At 25.7% G+C, this 21,199-nt stretch overlaps 4 protein-coding genes and 1 long non-coding RNA gene across 6 annotated transcripts in view; 1 reads left to right on the forward strand and 4 right to left on the reverse strand.

Annotated features, from left to right (window-relative positions):
* Nucleotides 1-1,769: 1,769 nt before the first annotated feature.
* mRpS33 (mitochondrial ribosomal protein S33) lies at nt 1,770-2,221 on the forward strand. The gene has a single exon (XM_012491864.3). The coding sequence runs from the start codon at nt 1,770-1,772 to the stop codon at nt 2,094-2,096; it is 327 nt and encodes a 108-aa protein (XP_012347318.1). The 3' UTR covers nt 2,097-2,221.
* LOC147656539 (brain-specific serine protease 4) lies at nt 2,084-3,889 on the reverse strand. Its single transcript, XM_086914625.1, is given in 3 exon segments — nt 2,084-2,818; nt 2,948-3,486; nt 3,558-3,889. Coding segments are annotated over 3 exon segments (1,383 nt in total). The 5' UTR covers nt 3,756-3,889; the 3' UTR covers nt 2,084-2,172.
* Nucleotides 3,890-4,213: 324 nt separating this feature from the next.
* Nucleotides 4,214-5,522, reverse strand: CNPYb (FGF signaling regulator protein canopy b). Its single transcript, XM_012491734.3, has 5 exons — nt 5,139-5,522; nt 4,942-5,068; nt 4,728-4,862; nt 4,482-4,646; nt 4,214-4,412 (listed from the first exon to the last, which is right to left on the reverse strand). The coding sequence occupies exons 1-5, from the start codon at nt 5,242-5,244 to the stop codon at nt 4,253-4,255; spliced, it is 693 nt and encodes a 230-aa protein (XP_012347188.2). The 5' UTR covers nt 5,245-5,522; the 3' UTR covers nt 4,214-4,252.
* Nucleotides 5,523-7,875: 2,353 nt separating this feature from the next.
* Nucleotides 7,876-14,075, reverse strand: dbo (Kelch-like protein diablo). Of its 2 annotated transcripts, none has more exons than XM_003697482.4 (6): nt 13,728-14,075; nt 11,879-12,252; nt 11,486-11,801; nt 10,687-11,384; nt 10,178-10,520; nt 7,876-9,916 (listed from the first exon to the last, which is right to left on the reverse strand). In XM_003697482.4, the coding sequence occupies exons 2-6, from the start codon at nt 12,190-12,192 to the stop codon at nt 9,725-9,727; spliced, it is 1,863 nt and encodes a 620-aa protein (XP_003697530.1). In that variant the 5' UTR covers nt 12,193-12,252; nt 13,728-14,075; the 3' UTR covers nt 7,876-9,724. The 2 variants fall into 2 exon arrangements, with proteins under 2 accessions (XP_003697530.1, XP_012347298.1); XM_012491844.3 differs by having other exon boundaries at nt 13,587-14,033.
* A 4,264-nt stretch (nt 14,076-18,339) lies between these two features.
* LOC116415064 (uncharacterized) overlaps nt 18,340-21,199 on the reverse strand; it is a 33,917-nt gene continuing 31,057 nt past the window's right edge. Inside the window, exon 6 of the long non-coding RNA XR_015294268.1 lies at nt 18,340-18,376. This is a non-coding gene — a long non-coding RNA (uncharacterized LOC116415064). The remainder of the gene's footprint in view (nt 18,377-21,199) is intronic.

Consider the following 21,199-nt stretch of genomic DNA (forward strand, 5'->3'; position numbering starts at 1 on the left):
TTTTGCGACTTATCGTCGTATTTTTTGTACACATTTTTTGTATACATTCGTCTTCAAATTATATTTTTCACACATCAGATTTCTTGTAAAAAATTAATATATATTTAATTCTATATTTATGTAAACTCTATTATGTACAACAATAATATAAATATTATTTTATTTATTATATATTAATAGAATTAAGTTAAAATAATTACACACAGATAAGATACAATATAAATCAAGCATTCAATTTTAAATTCTTATTGTCTTGTATTCGATAATAGTTACTATTTCGATAATTAAATACTTATATTAGAAATTCCTCACAAAGTTATAAATATCGTAGAGATATATTATAGAATTAAGAATTTAATATCTGTATTTTTACATTAAAGATAAATTTACACATTATATTTTTGAAAGAAAAATAATAAATTACAATTGGCATACCATAGCTTGTTTGTGGTTATGCGCACGCGCCAAGCAAGTATAAATAAAGAGAGCAAATAATAAGAAAAGGATAGATATAGATTAAAAATTGTGGAATCAGCGCCATCTTCAGAGTGCCGCAAATGAAACACATATAAACAAAGAGAGCAAATAATAGAAGAAGGACAGAAACAAAGTAAAAGTAACTACTAGCGCCATCTCTCCATTTCTGAGAGAAATATCTTTTTAAAAATAATCAAGAGATGGCGCTGATATTCAATTCGTATTCTGTTTTATCCTATCTTTGAAGAGATGTTTTTGGTATTCGAGAGATGGCACTAATCTTTAATTCTTTTTCTGTTTTATCCTATCTTTGAAGAGATGCTTTTGGTAGTCGAGAGATGGCGCCGATTCCTCAATTTTTATTCTATCTCTCACTATTTATTCTCCTTATTTATATTTATTATGCAAAATTTATACAAAATCAGTTCAAAAATCAATTCAATTTATATAATTATTTTTATTACTTTTTTTCGTAATATAGAATATACGTAGCTTTTACAAGTACTATTTAGAATTAATTTTTTCATTTAATCCAAATATAAATAAAATAATATTGATAAAATTAAAATATGATTGATATCGTTTCTTTAGTTTTTAAATAGCAAAAATATCATACGTTTTGTATGGCACATGTTATGCTACTACAATCTAATTTTTGCAAAAGAAATAGTCTGTGTGTATAATATTACTGTTTAAAATTTTTATGTCAATTGATATTATACTATAATATTATTTATATAATGCAATAAAATTATTAATAAAAATTCATGTATCTAACTAATCTTTAAAAGGAAAAATACATATAATAGATAAAATCATTATCAATTATTAAATAGTTTAGTTTTTTTTCTTCATTTACTAATTTTGTATTATATTTTTTAATGCCTTTTATATACAGAAATAAATAAAAAATATAATTCTAATTATTTAAAATAAATAGAGAAATATAATTTTATCGCTAAATGTTTGTTTCTTATTTTTTATTAATCTTCGTAAAACATTTACGTGTATTTTAAAGTAGTAATTGGTTATAATTTGACCGGAATACATCTTATGATAAGAATTTGAAAATTATATAACAAATAAACATTTACGATTTATTTTACCTTCATATATAGATTCAAACAGTATGTATTTAATCAAATAGTATTAATGATCAAAATTAATGAAGTAATTGTATTTAATACATAAAATTGCAATTTCTAACCTTAATTTTTTTCTTTTGTATAACCTCGGTTTATTTTTCATTTAGAATACGACTTGAAAAGAAGTCAAATATTTGTTTATACAATATGAATAAATACTTGACACTTGCAAAAGCGGGTACAAATTATGCCAAGCATATGAATCGTTTGAGTAATCGAATATTCGGTGAAGTAACAAGAACAGTTAATTCAAAATCTATGAAAGTAGTTGAATTATTTAGTGAGAAACCATTACAAAAACGACCAGAAATTGTTGATTATTATCCACGGCATCGTGAAACTAATGAATTAATGAAACATCTTAGAAATTATGGATTATTCAGAAACGAACATCAAGATTTTAAGGAAGAATTTGAACATTTAAGAGAACTTCGTGGAAAAAAGAAATGGATTCCACCACCTTTTAGAAAATAATCATTTATAAAATTTGCATATATTCAATATATTACATAAAATTATTTTGTATAAAATATATGTTGTATAAGTAAATTCAAATGCCATGTGCGTAAATAATAATATAAAGATTCCAAAATACAAAATAGTAGAATAGATATAGTTTTTTAGGACATATTATAACATTACATGAATAGGAGGAAGTTATTTCTTCAAAATTAAATGGTAATAATAATTCAAGATCATCTGTATCTATTTGATCGTTGTATCCTTTTATCATGTCTTTATGAAATCGTTGATTATTGCATAACAATGATTTATTTATAGTACTAAATTGTTTTTTTTTATTTAAATTCCATACATTTTGACTATTATCTTCAAAATTTCCAATTTCTTTATATTTATAAGTAATATTACTTGTTTCTTTTGCTATATCTATGTAAGACATTTTATAATAACTATTAGAAAAAGATGACTTTATATCATTACAATTATTAAAAATAGATTGTAATTTAGTTTAAACATAAAATTTAGCCATACTTTCCGAAGATGAATTTTGATAATTTATTGTCACTCGAGATACATTTTTTGAATTATTTGACCAATGATTTATTTCTGAATCAGTTTGTAATAAGTCTGAATAATTCCACAAACATCTGTGCATACGAATGTTTTCTGTAAAACTATTATTTTCCCATTCTTTTGAATCCTTGTTATTAAAAACTAAATCATTTATCCATGTCCTAATTAATTAAAAAATTATATATTATATTAAATTTTATATGAAAAAAAAACATTTTATACATTTTTTTATAAATTTAAAAATATTTTCTATTTTCAAAAATTTATGAAATTTATTTATAAATTTATACCGAAATGAACCAAGATCAATATATGCTGGAAGATTTCCACACTCTAAAGAAAAGTTTGTCCAAGATGCAATTCCAACTAGAGCTATCTCATGATTTTGATTTTCACATACAACAGGAGAACCAGGATTACCAGCACAAGCTATAATTTCATCTTTATATTCAACCATTGTACAAAATAAATTTGTATAATTTGTATATGTTTTTATCATGTATGTACACATTTTCCAGGAATTAAGAAATACTTCATGATATTGAACTGGTTTAGCCAGAACTTTTAAAGATGGTGAAACATAGCTTTGCCATCCAAATATTAGGCATAATTTGTAATTATCATTATATTTGACAGGTACAATATTAGGTAGAATTATTTTATTATGATATATATTAAATGGTTTTGTAAGTTTCAAAAGAGCTATATTATAATCTCGATCAGGAGGATCAGAGTAAGCTTCATATGAAGGATGTATGTATGTAGCTTTTACAGATATCGTTTGTTTAGAGTTAGTTCCATTCAGTCCAGTTGCAAATAAAATAATGGACTGTGTTAATAAAATTAAGATATGACTATTGATACCTTTTCTTTAATTTTTAAATAGTAAAAATATCATACATTTCTTTTGTCTTGCACACATTGTGCTGAGGTTATAATCCAATCTGGTGAAAGAAGTACTCCACCACATGGTGTTACTGTTTGAAATTGTATCAACCAAGGAAATTGACCATCTTGTACTCTTTTACCTTTTAACAATATATTTTTACATTCTTCAAAATTTATAAAAATAAAAAAAAATGAAATGTATATTGACATATTTGTTAAAATATAATAAAATTAAAATACATATTTAAAAATATATGCTATTTTTATGCAACTATCTTCAAGTTAATATAAGTATAAATATGTATTTACAATTTTTAGACATAAAATTATTTATTAAAAGCAAAGTATATTTATAATTATATCAAACATTGATATATATATATATATATATATATATATAATATAATATAATATTTGTAATTCAAATACTATATTATATTATTAAATTTATAAATTAGATATGAAAATGTGACATATTGCAATATTTAATATAATGATTTAATAAAAAGATTGAATATTAATATACTATTCTATAGTCATTTTTTTTTAAATTTTATAAATGTATCATATTCAATTCCTTCTTATATTTTATTTTTTTTATATATTATTATTAATTATCCTATTATATACTAAAGGATTTTTCAATGAATTATAGTACTTCATTGAAATATTAATAATAATTAAATTTAATAATAATTATTAATAGTTTATAATTCTTCTTTTATATCTTTTTCTTTATTTTGAATTTTTATATCTTCTTTTTTTTTTTTTATTTTTTTCTCTTTCATATCACTACTCATAGTTTCACCCTTTTCTTTCAGACAAGAATCATCTTCTCCTTTTAATGCTTTTTCTGAACATAAATATCTAATAGAATAAAAATTACATTATGTAGTTGAATTAAATTCAAAACATAATAATAATAATAGTCATTACCTAATCAAAGGAATTTTTCCTTGATGATTATGATACCAGTCTTCAATATCAGCCTCATGATTTTCGATTAAATCTTCGCATTGTGATTTTAAAGTAGAAATTTCAACAGATGGTTTATCCCATAATTCATATGGGATTCCTAGTTCAACTTTGACACCTTTATCCCTATAATAATAATTGTAAAATTATAATTATTTCTAATATATTTAAAATCTAATTTAAATTTAATTTGAAACTGCATCTTACACAAGATCATGGAGTGCTTTAAATGTCTGACTCATTCCCTTAGCAAATCTTGTACTATCTGTACGTTCTTTGTGAATATTATATTCCAATATACGTTCACATAAATTTTCTATACTTTCTACTAAACGTAATTCTCTAAACGGAATAAAAACAAAGTTTTCACAAATTATGATTTACAAATTAAATGCATTTCTTTAAAAATATATATATTTACGATTTTTTATATTCTTTCTTTTTCTTGGGTAAAACATCATCAAGAGAATATCCAATTTCAAGTATATCATGTGTTTTACCTGTTTCATCTAATCTCGCTTCTAATTCAGTGGCAACTACTTTGCAAACTATAACAAACAATGATATTTATAATATTTATAAAATAGCATCAATAAATTACTGTTTATATATAATTACCTTCGCATTTATTTGCATATTTTACACCTTGTTCTTCTTCTGGACCACCAATTACAAAATGAGAAACTAATAAATGTATAAAAAATATTTTTATAAATATATACATTATAAGACTATAAAATTATACTAATAATTTAAAGGAACTGTATGATTATGGAATGATTCGAATATTATTCATTCACATTTATACTTCTAGTTTATATTTAACCATATAAATAGTTTTTTTTGTTAGCATTATTACAAAATATTTAAAATTTTATAGAAATATAACTATAAGAAGAACCGGATATATTAATTTTAATCTTAAAATATCATAAAAATTTTTCTAATTTTATCTTAGTTGATTGTGGCTTTATTCTATTCGTTGATATAGGCGGCATTTTTAAAAATATCCAATAAGAATAAAGAATATATATATAAATTTATAATATTTATTTCAATATTTAAGAATCCTAATATTAAAATATTTAAATCTATATGAAATAATTGAGATAGATTTATATTTAATTTTTATACGAATTTTTAGTTTATCATTTTTTAGAAAATAATCTTTTTTTCCTAATAACATTATAAATAATGATTATTTTTGTTATATATATATTATTATTATATTTATATTCTTAAATGTTTGTAGATGTTATTTAAGTATTCACAATTTATCCTACTAGTTCTTGATGTTTTAAGTTTAAACATTTTGTTTTATAAAAAGATTGATTGTAACAATAAATTTTTGTTTTTTTTCGAGTATATTATTAAAATTTGTTTTTTATTAATATTTGGACAAATTTTTATAATATAAAAACAAATTATTCATATTTAAATAAAAATATAGAAGTTAGAAAACAAATTAAATACAGATTGAATACTGTATCAGATTTTTATATACGTATATTGTGGTTACAAAGTATATAACCATAAAATTATAAATTTTAGAGATTAATAAATATATAATTTTTTTGTGATATTGTATGGTATGTATAATAATTTTAAATAATATTGCATAATATTTCATGACAAAGTAAATTTAAAATTATATTACTTACGGATAAAATATTTATATTTTTTTAATTTCTTTTATTATTTCTCACTCTTCTTTATTTAAAAATTAAGAAACTATTTTATAATTAATTTATTATACTTTTTCATATAATAAAATTCTATTATATTTTATATAATTTCATGTAATTGATATAATTTCCAAATATATATGGGATAAAATGTAATCAATTTTTGTATTTCATATAAATGATTTATGATTCACTGATACAAACTATTTTCTCTGAAACCATTAAAAATATCAATTTATTTTTTTTTTAAACAAATAATTACTAATTGTTAGTGACAATTAAATTAAATATAAATAAATATTTATGTTAACAATAATTTAAAGGTTAAAAAATATATGTGTAATATGGAAAAATAAAACGTCATAAAATTCATGTTTAATAAAAAAATATTAATCTTTTTATAACAATGTAATTATTTTTTAATCTCAAAAAAAAATAGAAATAAATTAACTAACTATATATATATTTTATGTAAATATTTTTTGTACATAAATATATATATATATATATATATTTTATCATATCTCATTTTATGTGAAATAAAGTGTATTAATTAATATATAAAAATAATAAAAAATTTATATAAAATAAAAAATATAGTTTTTAAACTAATATCTGTATGTGAAAAAATATTTTAAAGAAAATAATTGATTTCAATTCTAATAATACAATTTTCAGAAAGAAAAAGTTCGTAATATTTTCAATAAATTATTTTTTTGTTTGTTTTCAATGCAAATAAATATTAAACAAAAATTTTTTTTAATAAATTATTGATAATAATTCTATTTATATTGATACTGTATTAATATTAATTTTTAATATTTTTTTCTTTTTAGATTTTAAATCGAAATAATAATAAAAACAGAATAATAATAAAAAACAAGATAATAATAAAAAATTTGTTACTAAAAAAAAATTTGATATTTATATTATATACATAAAATTCATTCATAATTGTTTTTTTTTAAATAAATAATTAAAAAAAAATTACAATTTTATTATATAATTTATATGATAATACAATTATTAAATAATATAAATAATATTATATATTATATAAAATAAAACTTGTTTAAAATTTTATAATTCTTATAATTTTCATGTTAATTTTAATTCTAAATTGAATTTTAAATGACGAGCAATTTATAGATAAAAAAATTAATAATTGGAAATTGAAATATAAATATGAATATGAATATGAATAAAAATTCTTGTTCAAAAGTTATATTAGAAAATTTGTTATTTTATCATACAATATAGGAAATAATATTTGGCATGTTTTGCAAATAAAAAATGATTAACATAAAAACAAAATAAAAATATAAAATAAAACCTATGTTTATTATACAAGATTTGTAAAAAGAATGAAATTTTTAAAATTAATTAATTACAATTAATTAAATGTATGTTATGTTTATCTATTATATGATTAGAATTTATATTATATATTAAAACTTATATAAAAAAAAAAAATTTCTGCACTTTTGACTTATATTTTAATTATAAAATATTGAATTTTCATATTTTCCATTAATTACTTATATATAAAACTCTCCGTGTTAATTATGTACTCCACATAATAAAATTCATCAGCAGATAGAGAAAGTATTTTCCAATGATTATATCATAAAATTTCTATATGTACATGTATATAAAAAATAATAAAATAATTTTACTTCAATAACTGAGATTTCATTATATTTCGTTAACAAATATCAATTATAAAATTAGAGTTATAATAAAATTCATTATATGAAAAATATATACATGAAAAAAATTAAGTAGCTTCTTATATAACAATATTTCTCTTCTATCTAATATGAGTTTAAATAAAATTTTATTTAAAATTAAAGTATTGATATTTTATAGTAACATTTTATATTAACTACTTGTAAATTAAATCTGATTTTGAACACTTATTTGAACTCTGTTTAGTAATAATTTGTACCATTTTAAATCTGTAATTGGATTATTCTAACTCAACTTAATTGTTTCATTTATATTGTATAAAATTCATAAATTTATTGTATTTGTAAAGAAATAGAAACTTTTTCGCGTATCATCTAAATTAAAATGAATTATTCCATTGAAGAAAATTACGATACAATATCGAAAAGTTGTACAGTTGTCTAATAATGATATTTTGTAATAAGTTCTTTAAATATAATTACATCATATCGTCAATATATTCTTATTCTAAACATGTGTTTTGCTTTTTCAACAATCTCATAGATGTAACATGACTACTGATTTATAAACTTTTAATTTCGTAATTGATCGACAAAAATTTTCACAGCTTTCATATAATTTTCTATTTAAATAATTACAAAACAATATTTTGTTATATATTAGTAAAATATTGCTCATAATCAGTCAAATTTTCTGACTCTTATTAGATTATTATCACAATCGTTACATTATGAAATTGTTGGATATAATGATCCCTATTACCATTTGTACAATAAGAGAACTTTTTTATCGCTTCAAATAAAATATTAACTCATTTAGATCTGTTTTGCTTTTTGTAAAAATATAAAAAGATTAAAAAATGTAACTTTAATGACTGTAATATGCATTATAATAATCATGTTATAACTTATGTATGTTTCATACATTATCTTAAAATAAAAATGTGTTTAGAGCCTGAAACATTTGTTTCATTTATTAATTTTACATAAACTTTTGGTTTCATTTCAGTCTTATTGATAAAAATACGATACATATAGAAAGTATACTATCGAGACAAAAACAATTTTTTTGATTAACTCTTTATTTTTGTTTTTATCAATGGCTGCACAAGCAGTCCTCCATAACGAAGTTTTGATGTCAATATAGACTTTAAAAATTTATTTTTTTAAATGACTGAATATATGGAAGCTGCAAGCATTCCATTGTAATGAATATTGTATCCAAGAATATGTTTCAAAAAGATTTTGCCTTTCTTGTGTCTTAAATGTTTACAACATATACAGTTACATTATATAAAAAAGAAAAGAAATTATAATACTTAAATCTAGAGCAACTGGAATTGATAGTTTTATATATATATATGTATATATATACATATACATATACATATAAAACAAAATATAAAGAATATATAAGAGGAATATATCTTACAAAATCTTATGTAAGAAACACGATAAAATTGCAATAATATAAACATTATAAGAATAAATTTTTTACATATAAAGGAAAATATACATCCATATTTAGTACGATTGGCTTATGTTTGAATAAAAATGATTGATTTTAAATGAATTATGAATTAAACAAAGCTAATGAAAAATTTTAAAATAGTTCTTATTAAAAACGACTTTATCTTTAGAAAAGCAAAGTCTTGTAGAACGTATATATTACTTATATAATGCTCATCGATCGGCGGTAGCGTTTTCTAGTATTAGTTATAACAACAGGAACCGATACAGGAGCAGGAGGAGTTACAGGTGTAACAGGAGTTATTGGTGTAAGAGGAGTTAAAGGAGTTTCAGCCATTTGAGCTGAAGAGGGGGGCCTGAGCTACCAAATATAATTTTCGGTTTGTGGGGCCCGCATTACTCCCACACCTCCACCGAGTCTTCTATAATTCATACAACCACACAATTTCCATTGATTTTGTTCTGAATCATACACTTCAATTGTTTTTAAATACGCAGTTCCATCAAATCCACCCACTGCATATAGTAAACCATTCACTACTGCTAAACCTACCTGAAAATATTAAAAAATTAATAAATTCTTTTGTTAATTAAAAGCACATTTATAATTAATATTTATCTTTTTAAATTTTTTAAATCTAATAATATAATTTATAAGTATTTTTTATAAGTATTTTTTAAATTGAAAAAATACTCATATTTATTCTTAAAAAAGAAACAATTTATTATTAAATTATATTAATTTGTTTAATTTTTCTTTTATTTTTTGAAAATTTTTTCAAATGTCCGAAATATAAAAAATTAAGCAACTTACTCCGCTTCTTCTTGATGTCATAGCAACTATTGGACTCCAAGAATTTGTATGAGGATTATACCGTTCTGCGCTCGAAAGTTCCATACAATCATCTCGTCCACCAACGGCATAAATTAGATTATTAAATACGGCACAGCCTAAATGCTTACGTCTTGTAGACATAGGCGAAACTTGAGACCATTTATTTTGTCTTGGATCATATCTTTCTACTGTATTTAATGGCGATTGACCATCAGACCCGCCGATGGCATACAAATAACCGCCTAACACAGCAACAGCTACTCCAAGTCTTCTAGTGGTCATTGGTGATACTTTGGACCATTTATTTTCCTTAGGATCATATCTGTATATGATAAATATTCTATTTTGTTTCATATTTATTATAGATATGGATTTTATATATGATTTTATAATATCGTTAAAATTATTAAAACGAATTAATTTGAATAATTAAACTCTTTTATTTGAATCATTTTATAATAAAATTTATCTAAAATAAAATGATTTACCTTTCAACATGATTTAAACATTGGACGCCATCTTGACCACCTACCGCATAAAGAAAACCATCTAATACAGCAACTCCTACACTAGTTCGACATGATGTGGTAGGTGCAACATCACAAGACCACTGATTCGTTTGTGGATCGTATCGTTCGATGCTGTTTAAATAGCTTTGTCCATCGTGACCGCCTACCGCGTATAATAAATCATTCAATACAGCAACTCCGACACCACATCTTCGTTTACTCATTGGTGCAACCATCTTCCAATCCGCAGTATTAGGATCAAATCTTTCCACACTTGCGATTGCGTCACCAGAACACCAACCTCCGACAGCGAATAGAACTTCACCGCGTCTGGTTGGTTTTCTAGGTCGTGTTCTAGGTCCTTGCATCAACGGCCTTTCTTGAGGAAGCAGCAAATAATTTTTCGCTTCATCTACTAAATCTCTACATGCATCATCAGATCTAACTAAAAGATCAGAGCCTACGGTTCCAACTAAAAATTTTGGGCTAAGAAGGGGTAATCGTACATGCTGAAGAACTTGCGCCAAATGTTGTCTTCTTTCTGTAACGTTGTATTTGACCCAATTCATAACTGCACTAAATACCTGTTCTTCCGTTCGAACATTTAATTCGTCCGAAGAAATAATATCTACTAATTGGCCAACAGGTAGTAAAAGAAATTCTTCGCTTTCCATTACCTAGTTAAAAATAACAACAAAAACTCAAAAATCTAAACAAATGTAAAAAATTATTCAAAATTCAATTATTAGATAAGTTTTGCAGAATATAAAGTACATACTTCTTGAAAATTATGTTGAGTGAACTTGTCTGCGATCCGTAAAAGTTCACGACAAGAATGAGTATCTGCAAACGCTCGTATACCTAGACAATTAGATGGATCTAGTTGACGTTTGAGAAACTCGCAACATATATCTTGAATCTCTGCTAGCTGGAGAAGGCACGCTGCTGGAAGGAGAGTTTGAACGTTTGCTTCTTCGACTATAATATGAGAAGTATAACAGAAGTCTATCAATAATTCCATTGCCATTTCATCTATATCACGTATTGTAACTTCAGTTTGTCGAGATTCCGCCAGCTCCCCAGTAAACATCGCTCTGTAAAAAATATAATTTTGAAATTTCGATCAATTTAAATTATCTTATTTAGTTATTAATTATAAATAGTATTTTACCGGAAGTACGGACTACACGCCGATAAAATAACACGATGTGCAAATATCTTTCTAGAGCCGACATTGAGGACAACGTCGCATAGTTCTCGATGACGTCGAAGAACATTGAGTTCCGTGAGTGTAGCACGAGGATGTTTCTCTGATGTATGACTGAGACGGGCTGGGGAAGGTGCGCGTTCTACGACCATTTCACCCATCCTCTGCGAGGATGGGGCGCCCGCGGCCACTCTCCCCGAGGCGCCCCTAGACCCCCCTAGTTGGAGGCGCAGTGGGGGTGACGCCCAACCCCACACCGAGTCTATCTGCAACACCATTCACCAACCACCACAGCTCTTGAATGTGCCCGCACCAGGCCTCCTGATCTTCTCAAATCCCTAAAATCAAAACATTTTTCTTATTTTTCCAAAGTTTAACATTATATAATTTTTTATGTAAAGTGATTTGTCTTGAAAAATGTGTTCAAGAATTGAATAATTTTATTGTGTGATAAAGATAATCTTGAATGATGAGATCGGAGAGATATTTACAGATTGGATTCTACAATTCTAACTCTTTATAATGCCATATGACTTGAAAGTCACATGCTTACATGTCCATATTCTTAAAACTTTGTTGTATTTGTTTATAATCAAATTATTCTGTTTTATTAGTTTGCCATTATATGATATCACATGATTTACTTAATCATTATTAGTTTCTAAATTTCAGATTAAATTTATAATCAACTAGGATTTTTTCTTCTCATAAGCAAAAAATTCTATTTTTGAGGATTAAATGAATTTTATTTATTCCAATGTGCGATGTCAAATCTAAAGAAAAATATGAAAATATAGGTTCAATAATGTAAAGTATTATAAAATATATTGTAAACATTTTAAAATATTGTATATAATATATGAATTAATAAATTCATATAATATATGAATTTACATCAGTTGAAAAAAGTTAAATAAATAAGATAAATAAATAATTAAATTTCATATTAGATTGGTATGAATACTTTACATATAAATAAAAAAAAACTGTTTTAAAAAAATATTAAATGATATATAAAATGTATATTTTTAAAAATTAAATATTTATCAGTAATAGTTATCATGTTATGAATAAAAATTTAATTACAATATATAATAATATATAATAATAGATGAATAAAAGTGATATCTAAAATAATATTTAAAGTATAAAATAAAATTTTTTAATAAATTTTATATCAAGTTTTCTTTAAAATATAGTAAATATAAAATAATTTTTATAAATTTAATTTAATTACAACAAAATAAACAAAATTACTTCAAAATAGATTCTTATTTTGAATTATATATATTAAATTAAATTAGAATTTTATTAATGATTTGTGATTAAATTGTAAAATACATTGTTAAATAATTATATAAATATATATAAAAATATGAATTGAATTTTTAAATTAAATATTAATTTCATATTATATTATTTTTATTGTAATAAATCCAGTACAATAAATTAATAATAATAAACTAGTACAACAAAATTTTAATATAAAAATATGTGTTTGAGTTGAAAACTGAAATTCTATTATTGCAAAAATAAGATTTTCGTAAGATTAAAATAATTATATAAATCTTTTGGTGATTGTTAATATAACGATGCAATTTTTAAAAAGAGAAACAAAAAGATTAGTAAAAGTATAAATAATTATAAATATACATTTTCAATAAATACATACCAAATAAATGATATGACTCCTAAACATTATTTTCGTCTCTTGCACATTTATCTTAACAATGGATCGTGTAAAAGTATGTTCAAAGAATTCGACAATTCATAGGCATGAGAAAGTGATAGTACAAACAGCATTGACACTCACTGTATGATGGATGTGAAGATTTCTGACGTACGATTAAGAAACTCGATCGAAACTCGATAGAATTTGGGTAGTTTCCCAGCTAATAAGCAATAAACAAAAATTTGATCACCCTTCCAGCTTCGTTTTTTCGATACGGTTAAAACAATAGCATGATGTTAAATGTCGAACTAGCGTCGTGCTTCGAGAAGCGAGCCACGTTATAAATGTAGTTTACCAGATTTTCGTAAACGATATCATGAGGGTACTTTCATTTTGATATCTTTGCTTGTGATGCATAATGCACCAAATACCGATTCCTTCGCTTCTGAACCAAATTCCCAGGGCACAGATGAGGTATAGGATAGACCTAACATTTAATGAGACTTTGTATGTCTCATGTTCTGAAATACCGATCGTGCAAAAAGTCAGAATTAATATGCCCCCTACAATTTAGAGCGGTAAATGCAGAAGTTATATTTAATTCAAGTACAAAAGTTGATAAAATTAATAGATTTTAAAAATAATTTCTTTAAAATATCCTTTGATGATTTTTGTAATAAGAATCAACATTTTGAATAACTTTTTTTTTATATATAATAGATAAAAAATCTTAGTTTTCGAAATATTCATAAAAAACTTTTGATACTATTGCTTTAAATTTTTATTATTATTAAATTCTGCCTAAATATATAAAACATACAAATATAAATAAAAAAATAAATATATATGTATAAATATAAAATACAACATACACTTACAACATAAAAAAAGTGAATCGAATTCTGTAAGATTCTGTTAAGATTTTTAATTAATAAAATAGGGATAAAAAAAGTAAATACAAAATAAATAAAATTAAATAAATATCTGAATTGTTTTTTGAAAAATAAATATAAATTTTGCAGAATAAATATAGATAAGGAAAGAAAATAATCAGAAAAATACAGAGATAAAATAAAAATTGGAGAATCAGCGCCATCTCTCGAATACCAAAAACATCTCCTCAAAGATAGGATAAAACAGAAAAAGAATTGAATACCAGCGCCATCTCTCGACTATCAAAAACATCTCTTCAAAGGTAGGGTAAAACAGAATACGAATTGAATATCAGCGCCATCTTTTGATTATTTTTAAAAAGATATTTCTCTCAGAAATAGAGAGATGGCGCTAGAAGTTACTTTTACTTTGTTTCTATCCTTCTTCTATTATTTGCTCTCTTTGTTTATGTGTGTTTCATTTGCGGCACTCTGAAGATGGCGCTGATTGCATAATTTTTAATCTATATCTATCCTTTTCTCATTATTTCCTCTTTGTCTATCACTCTTAGCATGTGTGCGTGATATGAAAATACGAAACACAACGACACATGGAACGTCAATCGAATATCAATTGAATACACTCACTAGAATTTTCCTTTCCTACAATGTGTTTTAATATATAAAATATATATTACATTCTAGTAGTAGAATTTACACAAACGAAAACTTGTCAACAAAAAAATAAAAAATAAGGAATAATTTTGAAGAATATTATTAACAATATTAATATAAATATTCAATATAAATTGTATACAATTTTTTTTTAATTTTCATTAAACTTATTAAATATTTATAAATAAATTTTTTAACCTAAAGATCATACCACGTTACATATCATTTTAATTCTCATTTTCTCGGCTAGAAAAGTTGAAACTGTGTTTAGAAAAATAAACAACCGTTATCTAAAAATATCGAACAAGTTTCAATTCTAACACTCTCCTGGACTAATCTAGTATTAAAATTATATGTTAAATCTTAAAATGATACAAAAATACTTTATCAAACTAATATTATTTAACTTTAAATTATTGAATAAGAAGTAAGAAAACCGTTTGTTGAATCTGGGATGCAGTAATCGCTATTTTCGTGTTCGCGTCTGTTAAACAATGTTCGAACACTAGTATCTCGTTGTTAAATCGTGAAAGCCGGCCGTGTTTCGCGGGCATTGGTTGCATTAAACCGATGCTCAATAAAATAACAGGACGATCGATGCGCTTGGAGCGAAAGCGGAAAGAGCACGTCGCGTGTTTATGGATATTCCGCTTCCGAGAACATCGGCTCTCCATTCTCTCGCGCGAGATTATTCAATCTTCGTGAACGGGACAAATGGGCCGTATATGTATATCATCGCTATGGCCGCGTGGATCACCTTATTAAGATTACAAGGGCTGGTTGCTGGCTAAAATCTAGGTCATCCGTAATAAGACGTAACCGATTTTTATTGGCACCTGCCATCCAAACTCACGACGATCCGCTTAATCATTTTATCGCATCGCGCGCCTGCTATTTTTGCAGCTTGCAGCGCATGAGCACGTTGCGTTCACGGAAGTTCTCTGCCTGTTTTATTACGCTGAGAACCGTTCCCGTTTCGTGGAAAACAATATATTGAAAATTTAATTACTCGAATTACAAATTAAAGATTATTTTGAAATAATCTTTCGTTTGATATCTTTTAATCTCTATTCCATGATGAATGTGTTAATGATAGAAAATGGCATCGTAACCAAAATATGTTCTGGTTCACAGATTCTTTGTTAAAATGTTTCAGTTTTATAGAGAATGAATAGATTGAACTGTCAAATTTCACTTGCTTCTCATCATCAAAGTTGTTATCCGGAGAATAAAAGTATTTGATTGTACGTATATATGCATGTGTTCAAATTGTTTGTTGCTATTGAATTGTTATTACAAAGAACAATTTAACATCATTGTAAAATCATTGTACATTTTAAGAAACAACAAAATAAATATTTAAAGATTGTATAAAAAATACATGATTAATTACATCAATCACAGATATAATTTTGTTGCATTTTATAACATGTGAGATTCTACATGCTTAAAATTTAACCGCAGGTGTTCTTTACGTATATTTAATTATTACATGTAATTTCCATCAGAGCAGTTGCAAGTTTCCTTAAAGTGTTTTCGATAAATACAGAGAAAGAAAGATATGCAATTATAAATTTGTCGAAATATAATAATAAATTGTAATATCATACATAATAAATAATCAATACTTATTTTCTTATTTACACCGTAAAGAAGCAAAAACAATTTCTCCATTTCTTCGTTTTTTCACTAAAAAAATTTTACGTACACACTTTTTTCTCATCTTCAATCAATAACATAATATTAATTTCTATTAAATTTGATAATACTCGAGATAATAATAAACTCCTGTCCTTTGACAAAAGACATTATATATACGAGCGCTACTTTTACCAAAGAGGAAAAAAGGATGCAAAGTCGAAAAATTAATTTTTCGGAAAAATTATCTTCCAAATCGCAAAAAAAGGATCAAAAAAAAAATAATCACACTTTTGATTTTATCGATCCAATCTTACCGTTACATACGCATTACAGAGGCTTAACTCGAGATACATCTTCACACGCGTTTAAATGAAATCGCAATCACTGCGATCGATATTCACGAAACACTGGACAACTAGGCTGCGCCTCGATACTGTTGTTACACATGCATACCGAGTTTTATCGCGGTTTATCAGTGGACGCGACCGAGTCAGGCCGGTTTTTGTATCGGCAAAACGATCTTTATCGGGCGCGGGCCCGAGTAAGTCGTCAGTGTAATTTTAAATTCGCGATGCGTCGAAGCGTCATTAAAGTGGTTTAAGAGGTATCGCCTGTGTTACCGCGGTTTTTTCGTCTTAAACGCACTGCCTCGAGGCGCGTTTAACTTCGATTACAGAAACTCGAACCGAGTTGCGGCCTTTCGGAACCCGACCCGGAATAATTGTCCTTATATTCCTTTCTTTTTCCTCCGTTTTTTTCCCCCTTCTTTTTTCTTCCGTTTACTCTTCGCCCGAAACACGGATTTTAATGCCGCGGCGTTAATACATTATCTGCGTAAGTACCGTGCGATTATTTTTCTTTCTCTCTCTCTCTCTCTTTTTTTTTTTCGTGCAAACATACTCTCGAATAATAAATATAAATTTATGAACGAGAAATATTGTATATGAATTTCTCGTATATGAATATTTTGTTATTTTAATATCTCATTTAGTTCGTTATTATTATTATTATTATTATTGACTTTAAGCTTTTCAAGATGTCCAAAAGTGTGGATATATCGATAAGGTGTACAGGATGTTCCTCAATATTAATGAAAAATCATTTAAGAATGAAATGGGAACTAGATGGCACTTTTCTAGGGTTCCCTAGGATATATTAACACTACGTTACATAATTAATATTATTAATTGTGAAATTAGCAATTTTTAAAGATTTGAAATACGAGGGGGAAAATTTCATTTGACCCCTGAAAAAATTGGGAATTTTTCCTTCGATGACAATCATCGAATCCCATTCGTCGAGATACTTACTGGTGATGTTCACATTTGTTCGTTCACGTTCGTATAAGTCTTTGGTGTAGACTTTATACAATATATAAGTAATGTTGGCAACACGATCGATCCGGGTAGCACGTGCTCGCGACCATAAGCGGGCGCAAATGAGCATGCATAAAGATAAATGTCACGCGGGAATCATTGTGCACTGCCTCGGTTCTTGCTACCTTTCACCCCGTTCCGGAAACAACGAATTCCTGTTCTTTTCGCTTGTTGTCGTTGAACGTAAGAAGGAACAGCTGGAAACGTACACGTGCATGGTGATCATCTGAAACATTTCAATCTTGGAATTATTTGTTATCGTAAGAGGAAAATTCTCTCAGCCATTTTTTTCCTGATCTGCGCTCAAGTTAGATTCTTTTAGAATTCTCTGGAATCACACGATTAATATGATAATTAATATCTATCCGTACGCAATTTCGTAAATTCCTAAAGATATTTAAGATTTTAAAATTTCGTGTGAACTTGCTTGAATCGAGGAAAAAGAACATGAAAAATAAAGGAAGGGTGGATATGCGGGTGTTAGAATATATTACGTGGAAGATGCAGTTGCGTTCAGTTAGTGTTTAACGTATTGCATATTCGAAGAAAATTGTTCTCCCGTCCAATTCTTCCAGATTCTTCCTAAAGAGAAAAAGAAAAAAGAAATTCTCACTCTCGACGATCAAATTTTATTGAATAGATTGTTTTTTAAAAATTTTTAACAAGTTTTAACCAACGTTAAAGCGTTGGAACGTCGTGTAACCGATAATAAATGATTGTTTTTCGGGACACCTTGTACATAATACATACATAAGAGGACGAACGTGCATTAAAACCGGACCGAGTAAAGGGTGCGAATTATTTATTATCACACATTACGTCCATATTATTTTGGCCCAATTTAAAAGACACATCGGCGTTGTCGCCAATTTCTGGCCTGGCTTGGATATCTCTTGTATCGTGTGCGTACGAATACGATCAACGATCGTATCGATAACGGATACTTTTTTGACCATGATCGACCATGGGATTTGCCGTGTATCAAAGAAACTTGCACTTCCGCCGCGTGGACGCAGCATTAATCTCGTATGAGCAAGTATGAGACCTTGTGTTTTTTGTTGACTTCATTATTGTTAAGCGATTGGTATTTCTGTTGAGCGTTAAGTCGTATCGCCGAGTTTGAGTAATGATACCTTTTTTTTTTTCTTCTTTTCCTTTTGAATAATTACTTTTTTTTTTTTTTTTTAACGATTGTCCATTACGAGTGGCCGAGAAGAAATATGATTAATGACCGATAAAACGCACGGTTGACGTTTTTGGTTGAATTTTTCTAGGCTTACGTGTGCTTGACAACAGACGTAAGCGTATAAGCGTTTTAATAATGAATGAATGTGTTTCAATCTGTTATTGTTATTATTATTTGAAGCGAGAATGATTAATTTTAAAAATAACATTTAAATGTACGATACATTATTTCGATATTTTACTTTAAATAATGCCTAATTTAAATAGAAATAAATTTAACCACGTTTCATAAAGACATTAATGAAAAATTGGATGGAAACGTGATTAAACGATTTTAAATAAAAATCGATTAATCGCAAGTAACGATATTATTGATAAAGTGAAGGTGGAATTTTGTAAAAAATGGAATTAATTTTAACGAACAAATCTGAAATATCGTTTCGACAGTGGGCGTTGAAAACTTTTTTCTTACTTAGAGTGCATGTAATATTTTGCATAATGAAAGATACTCGAAATACGCGGAGTTGAAAACACACGATGCTCGTTTTCGAGTTAGGAGACGTGTTATTAATTACGCCCGCGAAATACCTGTGTTTAAACGGAGCTGGCCCGAGTGCAACAGGTACAAAATATCCGTTTCTTTATGTAGATGCTTGTAATCTCGATTATACTGTTCCATTTTCTGAATAACGTTTCTTAATCCCTTACATGATTAGCAAAATTGGGGAAAAAGACATTTAAAAAATTTCTAAAAATCATTTTAAGGTAAAAAATTATTTATTACACTTTTTTTTTAATAACGATTCTTAAATGATCAACAAAATTGAAATTTTAAAAATATTTCTAGCCTCCCTCAAAGAACAGTGAAATTTTGAAATAAGAAATAATAAAAAATTTTGTTGTTAAAATTTTATTGCACGTGAATATGTATATATATATATAATATTAAATTGGTACTTACAATTGTGAAAGTAAACGACACATGGCGCTAGTGTGTAAAGAATCTAAAATCTAAAAGAATCTAAAAGATTAATTCTTCTGAAATCGATTTTTCATTTAACAATGAATATTATTATAAAATAATACGGATAATAATAAATTAAAAAAGAATAATAAGCCTAATTATTCTTACGGATCTCGTGTCATGTCAAAAATCTATTAATTCTGTAAAACTTATTGTTGAATCTTATTCTTATCAAGATTACATTTACTATGAAAGGAAAAAAAATTCTATCTATATTTATAAATCAATTTAGAAATAAAAAAAGAAAAGAAATCACTCTCTGTATCTGTATTCCTAATAAACAAGATACCTTGTATAAGGCAGCTATTGTGTAAAGTTTTTGGTCGATTTGAAAATAATTTTACATACAAATTTTATAATAATTTTTTCGATTATTTTACGATTGAAAAACAAAGTAGAAATAAGAAAGGAAGTCTAATATACAACGTAACAAAAATGTCTTTTAAATAGCCATATATAGAAACTTGATTGGAAGTACAAGGCTGTATTAACTTTCGGTATCGACAAGAATGTAAACATTATTTTCGAAAGCAATAAGTTTTTCGTGTTATCCGAATTATGGCCACGTTACGATAGAGTTGAACAGCGATATATTACGAATTTTACAAATATAAATTATTTATATAAGCTATCGTGTTAATTATCAACGAAAGAAAATGACGACACAGGACATGTCAATATATACACGATAGTCCATTAAAACACGAACGAAACTTTTTTCTTTTATAACACGTATAAAATGTATTATAAAATGTACAAATTGCATATTTATGTTTAAACAAGATTATTAATATTTTTCGAACTTTTAACGATGTCAGATATCCATAGAGATCCATAGAA

This window comes from Apis florea, unplaced genomic scaffold, assembly GCF_048593485.1.
Source record: "Apis florea isolate Af1SG1 unplaced genomic scaffold, ASM4859348v1 contig_3696_pilon, whole genome shotgun sequence".
Taxonomy (NCBI): domain Eukaryota; kingdom Metazoa; phylum Arthropoda; class Insecta; order Hymenoptera; family Apidae; genus Apis; species Apis florea.

Coding starts and splice junctions, on each gene's coding strand:
- mRpS33 (XM_012491864.3), top strand. CDS start 1,770: ATGAATAAATACTTGACACTTGCAAAAGCGGGTACAAATTATGCCAAG.
- CNPYb (XM_012491734.3), bottom strand. CDS start 5,244: ATGTATATATTTATAAAAATATTTTTTATACATTTATTAGTTTCTCAT. Junction 4,863..4,941: donor AAGAAAGAATATAAAAAATC/GTAAATATATAT, acceptor TATTCCGTTTAG/AGAATTACGTTTAGTAGAAA. Junction 4,413..4,481: donor GGAAAAATTCCTTTGATTAG/GTAATGACTATT, acceptor TTATTCTATTAG/ATATTTATGTTCAGAAAAAG.
- dbo (XM_003697482.4), bottom strand. CDS start 12,192: ATGGTGTTGCAGATAGACTCGGTGTGGGGTTGGGCGTCACCCCCACTG. Junction 11,385..11,485: donor CTCAACATAATTTTCAAGAA/GTATGTACTTTA, acceptor ATTTTTAACTAG/GTAATGGAAAGCGAAGAATT. Junction 9,917..10,177: donor TGACATCAAGAAGAAGCGGA/GTAAGTTGCTTA, acceptor TAATATTTTCAG/GTAGGTTTAGCAGTAGTGAA.